Here is a 16296-nt window from a genome sequence, read left to right on the forward strand (position 1 = left end):
GTTTGAAGGTGCAGGTATATCTCACAGAGGATATCACTGCTCTAGAACAGACTCCCCATCCACATTAAACAAGGTTCATCCCTGTCCATATTCAAGTACAACTTGGATCTATGGATGGGAAACAGAAAATTTACCCAGGACTGCCTCATGTGCTACTGATGGACAGCGGGATCTCCTTGGTTCTTTATCCCATGCATGGGTCCCTCAAATTATATATGGTATGATTCCAGTTATTCTAATTGGGGGTAATACAGTTATTAACTGTGAGATGAGTAAGGTCAGTCTGTAACCAAATGGGATAGGTTAAGTCGCGCACAAAAAGGGAAATTGGCTAGGTATAACATGGCCCATAAGAGCAACTAGCCTAGTACTTACCTTTGGACAGGTGTATATTAACATATTCTAGAATGGTATAGGTACTGTATATTCAGTCTGTTTTTTTTATTGTTTGCAGGAAAATGCTAGCTAAGTAGTGGTCTCAGGAAATAGATAAACTCGCGTAGTGCAGAACATGGTATCACTGCAAGCAGCTGTGATAAGCAAGTCCATTCCTAAACATGGGAGCTTCACAAAAATGTAGTGAAATTGAAAGAAAAAAGGATGTTCTCATCACAGTCCCACAAAAGAAGGTCCTCTCACAAACCATCTTTAAAAAAAATGTATACATTTTTTATTTTATTTTCTATAGAAAATGTGTAATTCTCAGGATGAGTTGAAATGAGAATGAATTAAAGTGTTTGTTGATTGATTTATTTGTTACAGTTTCTGTGTTTGTTTCTGCTGTGGCATCATAGCTTGTTTAAAACAAGATTTTGATGCCACCAAAGTTTTCAGTTTAAGCAGAAACAAGTGAAATTGAACAGGTAGTTACTTGAGGGTATATTTAGTTATTGTTTTTCCTTGGTAATTTAGTGAAGCTTAAATAAGAAGAATTTCTAGTAATGTATTTAATTTGCTTTATGTAAATAAGTAGAAAATGCTTTAATGCTACTTAATTATTAAATTGTCATAAACTGTGAACAAGGTGAGCCGTTGTAATTTTGTACTGCTGAAATCAAATTACGCAGGTCATCTCTCTCTGGGTGGGGTTATTTGTAACCTAACATTGAGTCCATGTCTCTCTTACTTCCTTCTTAAAAAGTACAAGTGAAAATACAAAACGTGTTAGGGAATGACTTCCAGATAATTATCTGCCTTTTCTTTATACTCTGCTATCATCTTTCTTGAGGCGGGGTACCAAAGGGTAAAAATTAACATCTATTTTGTAGGCGAAGGTGCAGTTGATCCTAGTGACCCCAACAAGGAAAATACATTGAATCAACTTGGAAAGACAGAAATCTCACTAACGCTGACCAGCAAGTTTGAATTGCAGGATGGTGAAGACAGAGATATGAAGAGCCTAATGATAAAGTAAGTCCAAGTTTAGATCTTCATGTTTTTGGTCATGTTTTGTGTATGTACATTGTTTAGAAGTCGGGCTGCTAACAGACTTCATTTTGTAGTCCTGGGTTTGACTCTATAATTTTCTTTTACACTTTACCAGAGGCATTTATAGGGAGTAAATGTAACCAATTAACAAGTAAATAAATCATTTTTATTTTACAAGTTTATGGACTGGGATGCAACCTGAACTTACAAAGAAATGACATATTTTACATGTGTTTGAACATTTTTGTAAGTTTTCAGTTTGAATAACAATTATGCTCTGATTATCAGATTTAGCTAGACATAGTAATGCCTTGCTGAGTCTGATTATGGTGGCTGCCAAAAGAGCAATTACTAGAACATAGAAATCAAAGTCTAAACAGCTGTACTAGAAATAGTGAATGTAGTAACAGATATAAACAACTCGAACTGGTATTTTTAGAAAAGGGTAGGAGCAAATTACATTAAAAAATGGGAATTGTGGGAACAGTCGATGCAGAGGAGGAATGAGGTTTAAAAGAAGGCAGGATTTGAATGAGCTATGTAATGTTTGCCTGACAATGAATGGATAGATTATAAATCATGTATAATGTTTGCAACTAAATTATGTCAGAATGGTTTGAGATGTATAATGTTTGCAACTAAAATTATGTCAGTATGGTTTGTTTTCATTTATATAAATGTATGATTGCCTATATCATACATGATAATTTAATAAAGATGTTTCTTGTTTAAAAAAAAAAAGCAATTGTGCTCTGATAAGGGTTCCTCATTTAACTCTAGAAATGATCATAACTGCTATACCTAACTGAACACGATTGTGGCTGTTTATTGGGTACCATATTTGAACATTAAAGTAGTATGCAAGTCGTAGGATAGGTAACTGAATGTTTGTTAGCTCATTAGTCCACAGGTTGCAGTAATATAAGAAAGTAAAAGAAATGGAAGTGTGGTGGTAACATTCTTGATTTATAGAAGATCAGCTGAGCTTTTTAAACCAAATATATGTACCGAGTCTCAATAGATGGGACTTTGCTGCAATTTTTTGGGTGGGTTTAGCCTTAGGAATTATGTTGAGTCACTGATAATTTATGCGAGTGCTGTTTGTGTGAATCAAAATTACTGGAAAACACTTTACAATGCGGCCACGTACGGGTAGACTCCCACATATATAAGAAATTATTGTATTATTGTATATATTATCTTATGTTAAGTTGTATTATTTTGTTGTTATATTATGTCATATAATTATTGTTTTAGTAGATGTATGTAAGTTGGGTTCTATTTACTAATTCCGCAGTGGTACAGCAATGGGAAGGAATGCAGCATCACAAATTGCTGAAAGTGTCTTTCAGCAATTTGAGACTCTAACAAATTGTCTCTTGCAAATCAACTGCTGTCATAGCCTTGTCTGTAATTTGCAGTGGTTCATAGTTTCATAAAGGATAGTTGGCTTTGTGGGCCATTTTAAACCTAGCTAATTTCCCATTTGGTGCTTAAATTAACATATATTGCTTGGTGTTAGATTGGCTTTACTCAGCCTGTGGTTGATAATTGTATATTATGTCTAGTGAGAATAACTGGGATCATACCATAAGATAACGTGAGGGACCCATGCATGGGATATCGCACATAGAAGCTACCTCTGTCTGTCAGTGATACAGATGGGTAGTCTTGGAGTAAAATTTCTATTACCTGTCCAAGCCTGTAAGAAATTTTAGTATCCTTTTTTAATCAAAAAAAAATTATTGGGATCTAAGCTGAGCCATACTGCTCTCAAATTTGTAAAATATTTCATGTTTTTAGTGGCTGTAAAGATTGGCTGTCAAATTGTCTTATCTGAAATGGAAACTGTAAAAGTGGTGGTTAGATATGTAGGCTATACCCACTTTTGTTATATTTGGTATCACGCCAGACCTTGTATAAGTTCATAGGCAACTAATAGATAATTAGCCAACAGACCATTAAAAACCTAACCAATAAGACATACACAATAAAGTTCCCTCCCGCCTGAAAGAAGGCAACTGAAGATATACCAGGGGAGAATTTGAGGCTGCCCATCCAGTTGTGTATGTTTATCTTGAATGTGGCATGGGTGCTGCTCTGCTTGACATGTAGAGGGAAGGCCATTCCAGAGCTAGGAGATACATTGGGATATGAATCTATCTTTCCAGTGTCTCCTAATTTTGTTGCTTGCCTTTACTGAATTTAAGTTCCTTTTCAGGAATTTGAACCTAGCATTTCACAAAGTACAACTGTACCAAAGTTCGCTCTCCTACTTTGGACACAATAGAAGAGTCTTTGTGGGTTCTGTTCAAGCAGCTTTATTTTATCCAAACAGATCACTATAGAAGATTACTGACTTTAACTTAAGTAACTTATATACAAACTAACAACTGGGTTCATGCATTCTCACACACTAGCTGCTCTTACAAAATGGCACTAGGGATTGCACGTGTCTGGAATTCATGCATGCACATACAGCCTTGACATGCTTCTTAAAGTTACAGCACATATCACTTGCACTCTGATCTACAGCCTCCCTCTTTGAGAAATATATCATACAATGCTTTGAGTCTATTTGGCATGCAGAAGTCATAGGTAATTCTTTGTTATACATTAAACAATACTAAGTACATACGTATATATATATATATATATATATATATATATATATATATATATATATATATATATATATACACACACACACACACAGTCAAGTCCACGTTGCTGCGTATTTCACACAGGGCTTAGATACTCGCCCATGTTGTGCGACATAAAACTGGAACTGTCTCTGCAAAATGTTTGACATGTGGAATATTTGGAACATTTTCTGGAATGGAATCAGAATTTTGAACACATTCTGGTATGGAAGTAGTGCCTGATTCACTCTTAGAATTGAAGTCTGCATCACAGAAATAACGTGGTGATGGAGATTCTGATACAGGAAGATGATGTCTCCAGTTCCTCCTGTACTCCATACCCTCGGAGTCTACCAGGTAGGATCTTGGCTCTGCAGAGATGCTTGTAATCTGACCAATTAGAATAAAACCTTTTGTTGTCTGGATTCATATTGCCTCTCCTTCCTTCAACAGATGAAGTAATCTGCTTGAACTATCATTAACTACATTTCTGGATATTACGCTTCTTAAACAATTGAGTCTTGATGGTTTTATTGTTCTTAGCTTTAGGCATCAATAAACTGGAAGTAATGGGTAGCGTAGTTCTAGTTTTCCTGGAAAGTAGTCTGAGCGGTGAACCAAGCATATCGTCATGGGGTATGTTTCTGAGATTAAGCAAATTCAAGAACACATTGGTATTGTCACACTTTGACCTTTCAGGTAACTGCTTTGCACTCTGCACTGCATGTTCAGCTAGACTATCTGACTAAGGATATTCAGGACTACTAGTGACATGTACAAAGTCACATTCTTTTGCAAATTTCTGAAACAACTAGCAAGTAAATTGAGTACCATTGTCAGAAAGACGTTTGTGTGGACTACCATGAACTGAGAAATGACGTTTCAACTTAGTAACAACAGCAGTAGATGTTAGGTAGTAGATCAATCTCAAGTCAATTTGAATACGAGTCTACCAAAACCAAGTAGTGCTGATTGTTCCACTCAAGGTTATCAGTTGACCAAGGTAGTTCAGAAACTGGACTTAGCCGAAGTGGTTCTCTATGCAAATACGGGTCTAGTACTATTGCATACTGAACAAGAAGTAAGTACTTTATCAATGTCTTTTGGTAATTAAGGCCAAAATACTAATTCTCTTCTCTTGGTGGATGTGGATCCTTGGGTGACCACGATGCAAAATCTGGATATATTCTTGTAAGGAAGCAAGAACAACAATTTTAGGACCTTTTAAAATAATGCCATCTTCCATCAACAATTCATCTCTGTAAAGAAAATAGGTTTTCACCTCAGGTGGTAGACTAGATTGCTTTGACGGCCATCCAACATTAATGTAGTGAGTGGGCTTTTGTAAAATTGGATCAGTCTGAGTGCTATCTCTTAACTCATCAAGTCTAGTGGTAGAAACATTATGCACTGACATCACATCAAAGTCAGAAGTCTCTGTGTCAAGCTGTTCTGTCGTATTTCTGGGCGATCTGGTTAAGATATCAGCCAGATAAAGTGACTTGCCTTTCATGTAGACCATTTTGTAATTGTACTTTTGAAATTTGAGCATCATTCTTTGTGCTCTCGCTAGAGTGGAATGCATAGGCTTCTTTAGAATAGTAACTAGAGTTTGGTGGTCAGTTTCAATCTGCATAGCTCCACCATAAATATAGTCATGAAACTTGGAACATACAAATACTTATTGCCAAAATCTCCTCCTCAGTCTGACTGTACTGCATCTCAGTTTGGGTAAGTGCGCTAGATGCATAGGCTACTGGTCTGCCCTCTTGAAGTACAACTGTGCCAAGACCAAATTTTGAAGCATCATAGGAAAGAGTAACTGGTTTGTTCACATCATAGTATCTTAATGTAGGCAGGGTGGCAATTTTCTGATTAAGGTCTTCAAATGCCTTCTGGTGCTATTCCAACCATGACCGTGTAACATTTTTGCGCACTACTCTTAAAGGTGCTGTCAACTCACTGAAGTGTGGTATAAGCTTGCCTGTCTAGTTGACCATGCCTATAAAGTGCTGTAGAGCTTGTACATTATCTGGTTCTGACATCTCAAGAATAGCTGCTTGCTTGGTCAGGTGTGGTCTCAAGCCTGTACTCCTGAACAAATGATCTACATATGTAACTTCTGAAAGTCTGAATTTACACTTCAGATAATTAGCTTCCAGTTTACTTCATGTGCTCTGTCTAGAACTTTCTTGAGGTTTCTGTCATGCTCTGCTTCACCATTGCCTCAGAGCAATACATAATCTACTATTATGGCCCAAGGATAACCTGAAAAAGTTTGCTCCACTGACTGCTTAAAGACTTCACTTGCAGAATTTGTTCCAAATGGCATCCTTAGAAATCTGTATCTGCCAAACAGAGTACCAAAAGTGGTTAGAAATGAGGATTTGCGATCAAGCATCAGTTGCCAAAATGAACTCTCTGCATCCAAGACCGAGAAAACTGTGGCATTCGGTATTAAGGCTGCAACCTCTTCGACTATGAGCATTGGATGATATGGTCTCTTTAATGCTTTGTTCAGATCTCTTGGGTCAACACAAATTCTGATTTTGTCTGAGCTTTTTTGTTTTTTTGTGAACCGCTACTATGGATGACACCCATTCACTTGGTTCTGTGACTGGGCAAATCATACCTTGCTGCACCTTTTTATCCATCTGAGCCTTAACTGACTGGTCTGACTACTAGAGTGACCTCTGGGTCTAACTTCATGGATTACACAACTGGAAGTTTGCCTAACTTGTCGTCGAAAATATAAGCATACTCTGAGAAAATGTCTTCAGAAAAATTAGAACTTGGAAATGCACTTAGATAATGAACAACTTTAGCAAAAGAAAGCCGATTCATTCTTAAACTATCTTTGAGACCCAATAAAGATTGCACTGGTCTTCAGACTACATAGAATAACAAGTTGTAACAGTTCTTGGCCAAATAACATGAAAGCATCACTGAACCTTCGGTTTGAATTTCTTCACCTCCATAAGCAACAAGTCTCGGACTACTGGCCACATTCAGTTGTTCCTTAGTTCTCACTTTAACAATTGTATATGCTGATATAACATTACACTTTGAGCCAGTGTCTGCTTTAAGCTATGAGGATTTTCCATTAATCCGGACAGTGCAAAACACTTTGCTTCTTGCTAATAAATTCATTGCATCAATTCTTTCACCAAACACTGATACACCATCTACATAGAAAGTTGACTGCTTCGGCTCTACTTGATCAACTTGCTTCTTTGTGCAACCTTTCTTTACAACTGTGTGGGCTTACTTGATTTGCAAAACTTTTGGAAATCGTTCCATTTTTTACACTTGTGACATTGCTGACCAAATGCTAAGCATTTCTCTCTTTTAGACTCATGATTTGCACCACAGTTGTGACAGTTAACAATAAAGCTAGACTTGGGTTTTGCTGGTTCATGCTTGTACTGCACTGAGCTTGAGCATGCTCCTTTCTTAGAATTTGTTGGAAAGCTATGTGGTTTCCCTGATGAGCTCAAAGGGGTTGTGGCTGCCATGTGGTTAGGCCTGTTTCTGTTTTCCACGTGTTGCATACTGTATACATTTACTCTGGAGCCAACTGAAACAATGCTGCTGTAACTCGCAGGCATACTTGTGTGTTTTTCTGTCACTTCATGGATTTGACAAATTTGTATGGGTTTGCTCAACGTTAAATCACTGTAACGGAGTGAAATCTTTCTCACAGCAGCGCTATTAATACCACACACAAGCCTGTCCTTTATTAACTCGTCTTTCAAGTCACCAAACCGACACATTTTACCTTTGTTTCTCAGTTCAGTTATGTAAGCAGCAAATGTTTCTCCTGGTTTCTGATCTCTCATGTAAAATAAATGCTTTTGCAATGTAATATTTGTCTCGGGGTTACACATTTCTCTAAACTTACGCTTCAAACACTTAGGGTCTTCCCTTGATTCAGCCTGTACAACAATATGGTGGTGAAGGCTTTTGCAAATAAACACAAACATACACATATGCCAGAAACCTATGCCAGTATTTTTAACTTTGTCCAATGCCTTTGTACTTCTGTATTTATACCTTTTTGAGCTTTTCGAAATTATGCTAATGGGCAAACTCGTAGTACCTTTGAATAATTGGACTTTGCGAAATAAACTTCTTGGGCACTTTAACACTCTTGTAATATCGTCTTACAATGCTAAAATCATTTACCATCATTTTAAGAAACATCTCAAATAACTTTACGATGTGAATGAAGTAAACTCTCGGCCACTGTAATACTCTTGTAATGTTGTTTTGCAAGAAATCACCTCTTAGTGTAAGAAACATATCTAATAACTGCACGTTGCGAATAAACTGGACTTCTCTTGCACAAAACTCGATAACATTTCAAAGTAATTACACTTTGTGAATAACTGTACACAGCACACTGAAATGTCCCCAGAATGGCAGTACCTTGATAGGCAACTCTTTACAGTGCAGGAAACATTTTGTTATGGCGGCACTTTGCGAATAGACACACCCCACACAAGAAACTCTTCAAAATGGCTATACTTTGTATTTCACAAAATAGTTGCACTTTGCTTACAATAAACTGTTCAAAATAAATGCACAGTAATAAGCACACACTTTTGAGATACTTCGCATAACTTTATTTATGCCATTGATACAATGCAAAGTCGTAGTTATGTCCAAACACAGAGCTTTGCCAAAACACATGCAGTTGCGTTGCTTTATTTTTGCTTAATTTGCCCTTTTTGCCGCCTGATATTCTTTTTGCTCTTTTAAGCCCTTTTCATGCCCAGTGTACTTTTTTTGTGCTTGTTTTACTTCTAAACATGCCCAGTTTTGCTTTAAACACACTTGTTTTGAGTTAAATGTGCTCATATTGCTTTACTGTTGATCATTCCATTAAGTACCTTTATTTTAAACATTTCCTTTAGTTAACAAACTTTTTGTGCCTTCTGCTTGCTCAATAATGCGGTTTGTGCCCTTGTAATATCCCGTTTTGCCTTTTCAGTCAAATAAACAGTTTGTGCTGCTTCTCATTACCTTTGATTCTTTTCTGGCTCTTTTTGTGCTCATTTCTCTTAGTTTTACCTTCACTGTCATCTCAGCACCTAGTGGCTCTAAATATTACTCTCTTCTCTCCTGGTTCTGACACCATGTTGCACTCCTACTTTGGACACACTAGAATAGTCTTTGTGGGTTCTGTTCAAGCAGCTTTGTCTTATACAAACATATCACAATAGACGTTTACTAACTTTAACTTAAGTAGCTTACATACAGACTAACAGCTGTGATCATGCATGGTCACACTGGCTGCTCTTACAAAATGGCACCAGAGAATGCACGTCAGGAATTTATACTGGAACGTACAGCCTTGACATGCTTCTTAAAGATACAGCACACAGCTGAAAAGTAATAAAGGAGAATTATCTCTTTCAGCAGAACTTTCCAGAGTAGTGCTTATTTGCATTTTTGTTGTGTTTTAGAAGTTTGTGGTATTTTCATGTTGTGTTTAATGTGTTTTGTATTAAAGGATCAAAACATGGCGCACAGAATAATCAAGTTTTATTTGCAGTGAGAACAGTACAGGTAATAGGTGGCTTAACAGAGATGTGCGTATTTTTATTTTTTATTTAGTTATTGTTTACTTAAGATGAAGAAAAGCAGTACGTAACTGGGTTTTACTTTACCGCGTCTGCTGAACCTGTGGAATATTGCAGGAATGACTTCCTGTAAGGAGTCATTGAAACAGTTGCACATTTTATGTTCAGTTACAGTTTGCATCAGTCTAATTGGTTCATATCAGCAGAGACTCCTTTTGTAGAGAGACCCTGTATATATGGACTGATTTCCAAAAAGCTAATGCTGAATTTAACAGTGGAAGATCTCAGGGAATTTTTATATGCTTCCCAAAAAAAGTGCTTCATCAGTTCTCCTGGTCACCCAATTGTACCTGGATGGGGCTCCCTGATGAAACCATTATTTTGTTATCTTGAATTTTGACATAAGCCTTTATTGGCTTTGATTAGATCTAGACTACAGGGCAAAAATCATAGCTAGCTCAACTACCACCTTTTGCATGCCCCTAAATAGACACACACTCAACTCAGAAGAAGAAAATCTGCACCCCCCCCCCACTCTGGTTGTAGCTCCACAAACTTTCACACTAAGAGCTTCCACGGTCTAGTCATGACTGCAAATGTAGTATCAGCATTCATTTAGGAAGCTGCTTTTACCCTCTTGACTTCATAGTTCAAGACTGGTACTGCACTCTTGCACCCTCAATACCTGCTGATCAAACTGATAGTCAGCTTGTGTCTGGAACAGTTACCCCTTTACCTCACCGTAGATATGATTCTGATACAGGGCAATGCTTACTTTCTTTAGCTGATTACTGATGAACAGTTGTAGCTCAACTGGTCTTTGTTTATGTTAGATGTTGTTATATAATGTATCCCCGGTCCGTCAGGGCTAAAATTCTTTAGTTTGTGGTTGAGGGAGTTATAACAGTTCATTTCTGAATTTGAGATTTTTGTGTTCTGGCCAAGAATACCTTACTTTCGTAATCAGTGCTTTTTGTAACTTTGATTCAGCAGCGAGAGCTACATTTGCCCCAGTATACGCTAATGATTGTGGGTTTTTTCACATATTTATGTTAATGACATGGGCACAGATGCCTTTTTTGTGCATGGATATAGGGGAAAATTCTCAGATGATATTTAGAGGGCCTGTGACTTCAGATATTCCTACCTTAGCACATTTTGTGGATTAAATTGAATGACAAAACATGCATGGCTGGAGCAGGCAAACAACTGACAAAAGCTTTCTAGTTTTAAAATTGTATTCACACAGCACATTCTCTTTAAGCACTTTCATTCACCAAAAATATAATAAGGACTTCTTCAGAACATTCAGTTTAGTTCATTTATTTAACTGTACATTTTTCACCTCTTTCTTTTTGTTGTACATGTGACAGCCCTGCACTGGCCCAGTAATCAAGTAGCCTCAATCATCACAACTAGCACCAGTGAAGGACATGCAAATTGGAAGGATAACAAGTACGCACACAATAAAGTACAGTTACCCTTAAGAGCACACAGAGGTCACAGTCAGTCTGAGGCTGGTTTCTCTCTTTTTCCAGATTCCCAATAACACACTCCACTGGCACAGCTATAGGGTTAAGATCTCAACCAAGTGGTCAAGCCAAAACCTCCAGCACCCTCTCTGTCCAACCAGTGCTTCGTGTTCCTGCCGAAGTAGCTGACATACCCACACTTTGAGATTTGATTTATATACAAATGCTCCTGGGGAAGGCTGGCACAGATTCACTAGCTATGCTCCCTTCTGCCCAGACTATACGGTAGTACCAGCTTCCACCAACCACAACTTAGCTACTATAAGGCCTTTAGAAAGGGTGACCAATTCTACTGTGTAATGTTACTATTATCCAAATGGTGTGTCCAAGACTTTTAAGGCTGTTTAAGAGTGGCCTATACAGTGTCACCAAATACGTATGCAAGTACTCTAAGAGCTTAAATATCTCTAAACAAACCAGCCACAATTAAAAGTTTTAAATATATTTAATAATAAATAATAAAAGAACAAGACAATTCTCAATAACTCAACACAGTGACAAGAGTTCATAATCATAGGAAATACTTTAAAACAACATTGCAGGACAGTCTCGCAAAAGTACAGAAAACATCTAAACTAATCTTACTAAGTTCCTATCTATCTCTAAGAGAAATCACTGTAATCTATGTTTTACTTACAGAGCCAGACAAGTGCTGATGAGAGGATGTTGTCAGATCCAAAGACAAATACAAAATGTACAAACTCACTCTCTGAGTTAGTTCTTAAATTACTATCAAACATTTCTGCTGTGTTATCTCGGATTACATCATTCTTGTCACCTCTGCCTTTAGTTCCCAGGCTAACAGGAACTTAAAATACAACACCTCTGTGTTAAAAATACTTATCTCGCAGAAGTTTTGCCTAGAACTGAAAGTCAAACACTTTTACCCTTGAAACCTGTAATTTTTCTGTTTCCAGACAATAGAAAGAATTTCTAGCTGCAGACATTCTGTCTCTTTGCTGTATTAACTAACTTCATAGCACATTGTAAAACCAACCCTTAACTTATTTTCTCAGAGTTTGCAAGTTAACTCTGTAGGTTCCAACTTCTACCATGAAAACATACATTTGCATAGACATATAGTCTGTATACATTTCTGCACTTCTCCAGCAGGGTGCACTATGGTTACATTTTTGAAGCTCAGCACATAACATGCAGTTTACTTACATTTGTAAGACGCCTATGGATCATCTTAATATTTATAAATGACATAGGATTATTTACAAAATTCTAGCTAGCTGGGCTGGCAGCCTTCACAGTACACTTTGTGAATTATTTGAATTCTAGCAGATTTGGTCTTCATTTCATTATTAGATATGTGTTTTCATCAATATAAGAAGCCTTTTTTAAGCCAATAGATGCCATCCACTCTATATTATTCACAGTATTCCAAATTCTCAAGTTAGTCATATTGAAAAGATTTGTACTTTATCTCAGGATTCCAAACTGGCTTTTTATCAGCTTATCAGTTTATAAATAGTAATTGCGGCACACGAGGTGAATAAAGCAAGAAAGTTGAATTTCATCCGAGGGGAAATTTACTTTTATACAGCAGGAAAAAGGGCACCCTATGCATGATTACATTTATTACCACCTTTGGAATGAATCATTTTAAAATAAGAAAAGTCTTGAACAACAGATGTTAAGTTGTCTATCTCGCCTTCGTTCTTGCTGGTTGGGATCGGAGCCGATCCTCTGCTCCAACTCAGCCATCTTCTATAGCTTGAGAGCTGTTTATTGGCTCGAGGCTACCCCTTATCCCATGATGCCTAGTGATAGCTACCCAGATCTCATTTGCCGCTTCAGCTGCGAGGTGTCATTTTTCTGGCTCAGGCTCGTATAAATTTTCTTTATAGAACTTTTTTACTAAAAATAGTCTTTTTCCTAGTTGTTATTATTAACTTTTAGTCTTATTTTTTGGTTGTGTTAGCTAGTGTGTATTTGTAGCTTCCTTCCCTTCCTTATCGAACTCGTTTAACTTAGAGAGTTCTCCCCCTCCCCCCCTGTTATCCTTTCTTGTCAGGTTAGCTGTTTAGGTTAGAGGCTTTCCTTCTCTTTTCTTTATAGGCTAGCCGTTTGAGTTAGAGGCTTTCCTATCAAAAAAAAAAAAACTTTAGCTTTAGTCTGTTAGTATACTGTGTTTTTCTGTAGACTATATTTTGATTTATTAGCTATTGTTGTATTTCTTGTTACAGGATGTCAAAAGAATCCAAAGTTGTCTGGCTTCAAGAAGTGTGACTCATGCTGTCAGAAAATATCTCTGACAGATGGGCACACTTCTTGCGTCTATTGTTTAGGCGTTGTGCACCTGCAGGACTCTTATTCTATCTGCCATGCATTTAGTCCAAGGGGTCTTTTAAAGCCCCTGGATTCACCGGCCAAGACTCAGCCTGTGAAATCCCCCAAATCTACCAAATCGTCGGCTCCAAGTTTGGAGCCGTCTTTGGTTCAGACTCTACCTGCTACTTTGGTTCCGGCTGGAACAGATAAGACTATCTCCCCGTCAGCTCCATCAGAATCTTCGGAGCTTTCGCGGAGCCACAAGAGGCTGAGGTCCCTTCTTTGGAATCGATGCATTCGGCTCCTCTGTCTCCCCCGCTTCAGAGCGAGTGCAGTCACAGATCTTCTCACTCCTCTCGCTGTCTGGTCATGACGTGGAGAGAGTGGTCAGTAGGTTGCTAAAGTCACAGGCACTTGCCAAGATGTCCAGCCCTCCTCAACAGGTGTCTGCTCCGTCCACTTCTATCATTGTTCTTCCTCCGACTCCATTGAGCACAGAACTGGAGTTCTTTGGGGTTCGAGTAGTGGAACCGTTGGCTCCAATAACTCTATCTCCTTCGGTTCTGTCATCTGCTCCGTTTCCCTTGATGGTGCCATCCATCCAGGGATCTGGGCACCGGGGCTCCCTCATTGGCTCCAAGGGGGCGAGTGGCATCGGACCCTTGTCCGACCCCTTTCTCCCTCTCGGAGCTTTGGCGCAGGTGAGCTCAGATGCTACATCGGCCTCAGAGCCATCTCCCTCGGTGCGGAGAAGGATTCTGATTTCCTCGGAACCAGAGCCTTCTCTGCATCGTGGCAGAGACGCATTCGATGTCATGAGGAGTGTGCTGGCCACTGAGTCAGCTCCACTGTCGGCCCCATTGGCTCCGTCCCCTGTAGTGCCTGTGCCAACCTCTGCTCCTCCTCCAGACCCCAAGCGTGGTGAACCGGTGCTCTAGGGCACACCCTATTGGGTGTTTCCTCTTCTTCTGAGGCCTCCCCTGATCATTCAGAGGAGCCCCCTCATAAGAAGAAGTGCAAGAGGAAGCACATCGACTCCCCTGAGTCTGTCACTTCTGATACAGACTTAGATAATTCGGAAGGGTCCCTGAGATCCCCCTCTGAAGATGTTTCCTTTTCGGACATCCTAGAATTGCTTAAGCAGAGGGGGAACTGGAATCCCCTAGCCTCTAACGAAGATGAGTCTGTATTCCTGGATGCGTTTGGTTCCCGACCTTCCGCCTCCTGGGTTTCACTGCCTTTCGATCCACTTATGTCAATGGTGGCTCGAAAGGCTTGGTCACCCCTGGATACAGTGGAACCAACTCCGAGGTAACCTGGCAAGTTCATCACAGGTACCCCATGATAAGCAGTTCCTTACCAAAGGTGTTCTTATTGATGCCATGGTGGTAGCAGCAGCCACCAAAAAAGAGTTAGCAGAAACTTCTTCGTCTGTCCATCCTCCTAACAAGGAGTCTAGGACCATGGACAGATATGGGAAGTGAATGTTTGCTTCAGCGACCTTTTCTATGAGGTCACTGAACTACATATGCCATTTTACCCGGCTTCCGAGGGATCTCCTTAAAGAGCTCGGCGATACCTTCAAGATCCATCAGCTGAGGGGGCTCAAGCTAAAGTTGCTTCCCAGCTGGTGACACTTAATTCTGTAGTCAACTCCTCCATGAGGCTCATTTCCTATGCAGCCAATGGTGCGAGTAGAGCCGCAGGTACGGGTGTGGCCCTTAGGAGACTTGCATGGATGCGGCTGTGTAATTTTGCGGAACTCTTTAGAGGGTCATTCACCGACACCCCGTTTGATGGTTCCTTTCTTTTTGGAACACAGGTGAAATACAATTTGACTAGGTGTGAGCAAGAAGGCAAGACTCTCTCTGCCGTGGGAGTCCGTTTTTCCACTCCTTCCAGACCATACCCCAAGGGTCAGAAGAGTGGTAAAATGTGGTTCCGAAAATCCCAGGAAGCCTCGCCTGACACACGTAGCGATTTTTCCTCCATGGGCAGAGGGGGGAAATGACAACAGATGCCGCCGTCGTGGGGGGTCCGCAGAACCAGGGCAACAGAGAATCCTTTTGTGAGAAGCCCTTTCAGCATCCCTGAAGGGTTGCCCGGCTGCCCGCCTCTGGAGGCAGTCGGGGGAAGACTTTAACTGTACCCAAAAGCCTGGCAAAATTTAACGCAAGACAAATTGGTATGGTCCATTATATCTGGAGGTTACAAAATTCCCTTCTCTCACCCCCCCCCCTTACCGTCAAGCAAATCCCTTCCAGATGTTCCACCCAGTCTGAGGGACCAAGCAGTCATAGAAGTTTCAAAACTGCTAGAAAAAAAGAGTCATCCAGGAAGCCCCGGCAGACCATGGATCCGGAATTTACTCAAGGTTCTTTTTGGTACCAAAAAAGACAGGGGACTGGTGACAGATTCTGGATCTCAGCAGACTAAACAGGTCTGTTCAAAGAACAAAGTTTCGGATGGTCATGCTACAGTCCATTCTTCCCTTTCTGGGTCAGGACAATTGGATGTGCTCCATAGATCTTCAGGATGCGTGCTACCATATCAAAATAGACAGGCGCTCCAGGAGATTTCTTCGCTTCCGGCTAGGAGCCAGTCATTACCAGTTCAGAGCTCTGCCCTTTGGTCTCACCACAGCCCCTAGGGTGTTCACCAAATGTATGGCAGTGGTCACGGCTCACTTGAGACGTTGAGGATTCCAGGTGTTTCCATATCTAGACGACTGGCTCCTCACTGCTACTACCAGGCATCAACTTCTGCAAGCCAGGGACTACACAATCACAATCTGCTCCCAGTTAGGCATTACAATAAACTTCAAAAAAA

At 39.7% G+C, this 16296-nt stretch overlaps 1 protein-coding gene across 1 annotated transcript in view; it reads left to right on the forward strand.

The window, feature by feature from the left end:
- Positions 1-16296, forward strand: part of IQGAP2 (IQ motif containing GTPase activating protein 2) — a gene marked incomplete in the record, with an annotated part of 4327392 nt that overhangs the window by 3954102 nt on the left and 356994 nt on the right. The window contains 1 exon segment of the mRNA XM_044063965.1: positions 1269-1410. Within this exon segment, the coding sequence (XP_043919900.1) occupies positions 1269-1410 (142 nt within the window).

Source organism: Protopterus annectens, chromosome 2.part2 (assembly GCF_019279795.1).
Source record: "Protopterus annectens isolate FY-2018-M chromosome 2.part2, PAN1.0, whole genome shotgun sequence".
NCBI lineage: Eukaryota > Metazoa > Chordata > Ceratodontiformes > Protopteridae > Protopterus > Protopterus annectens.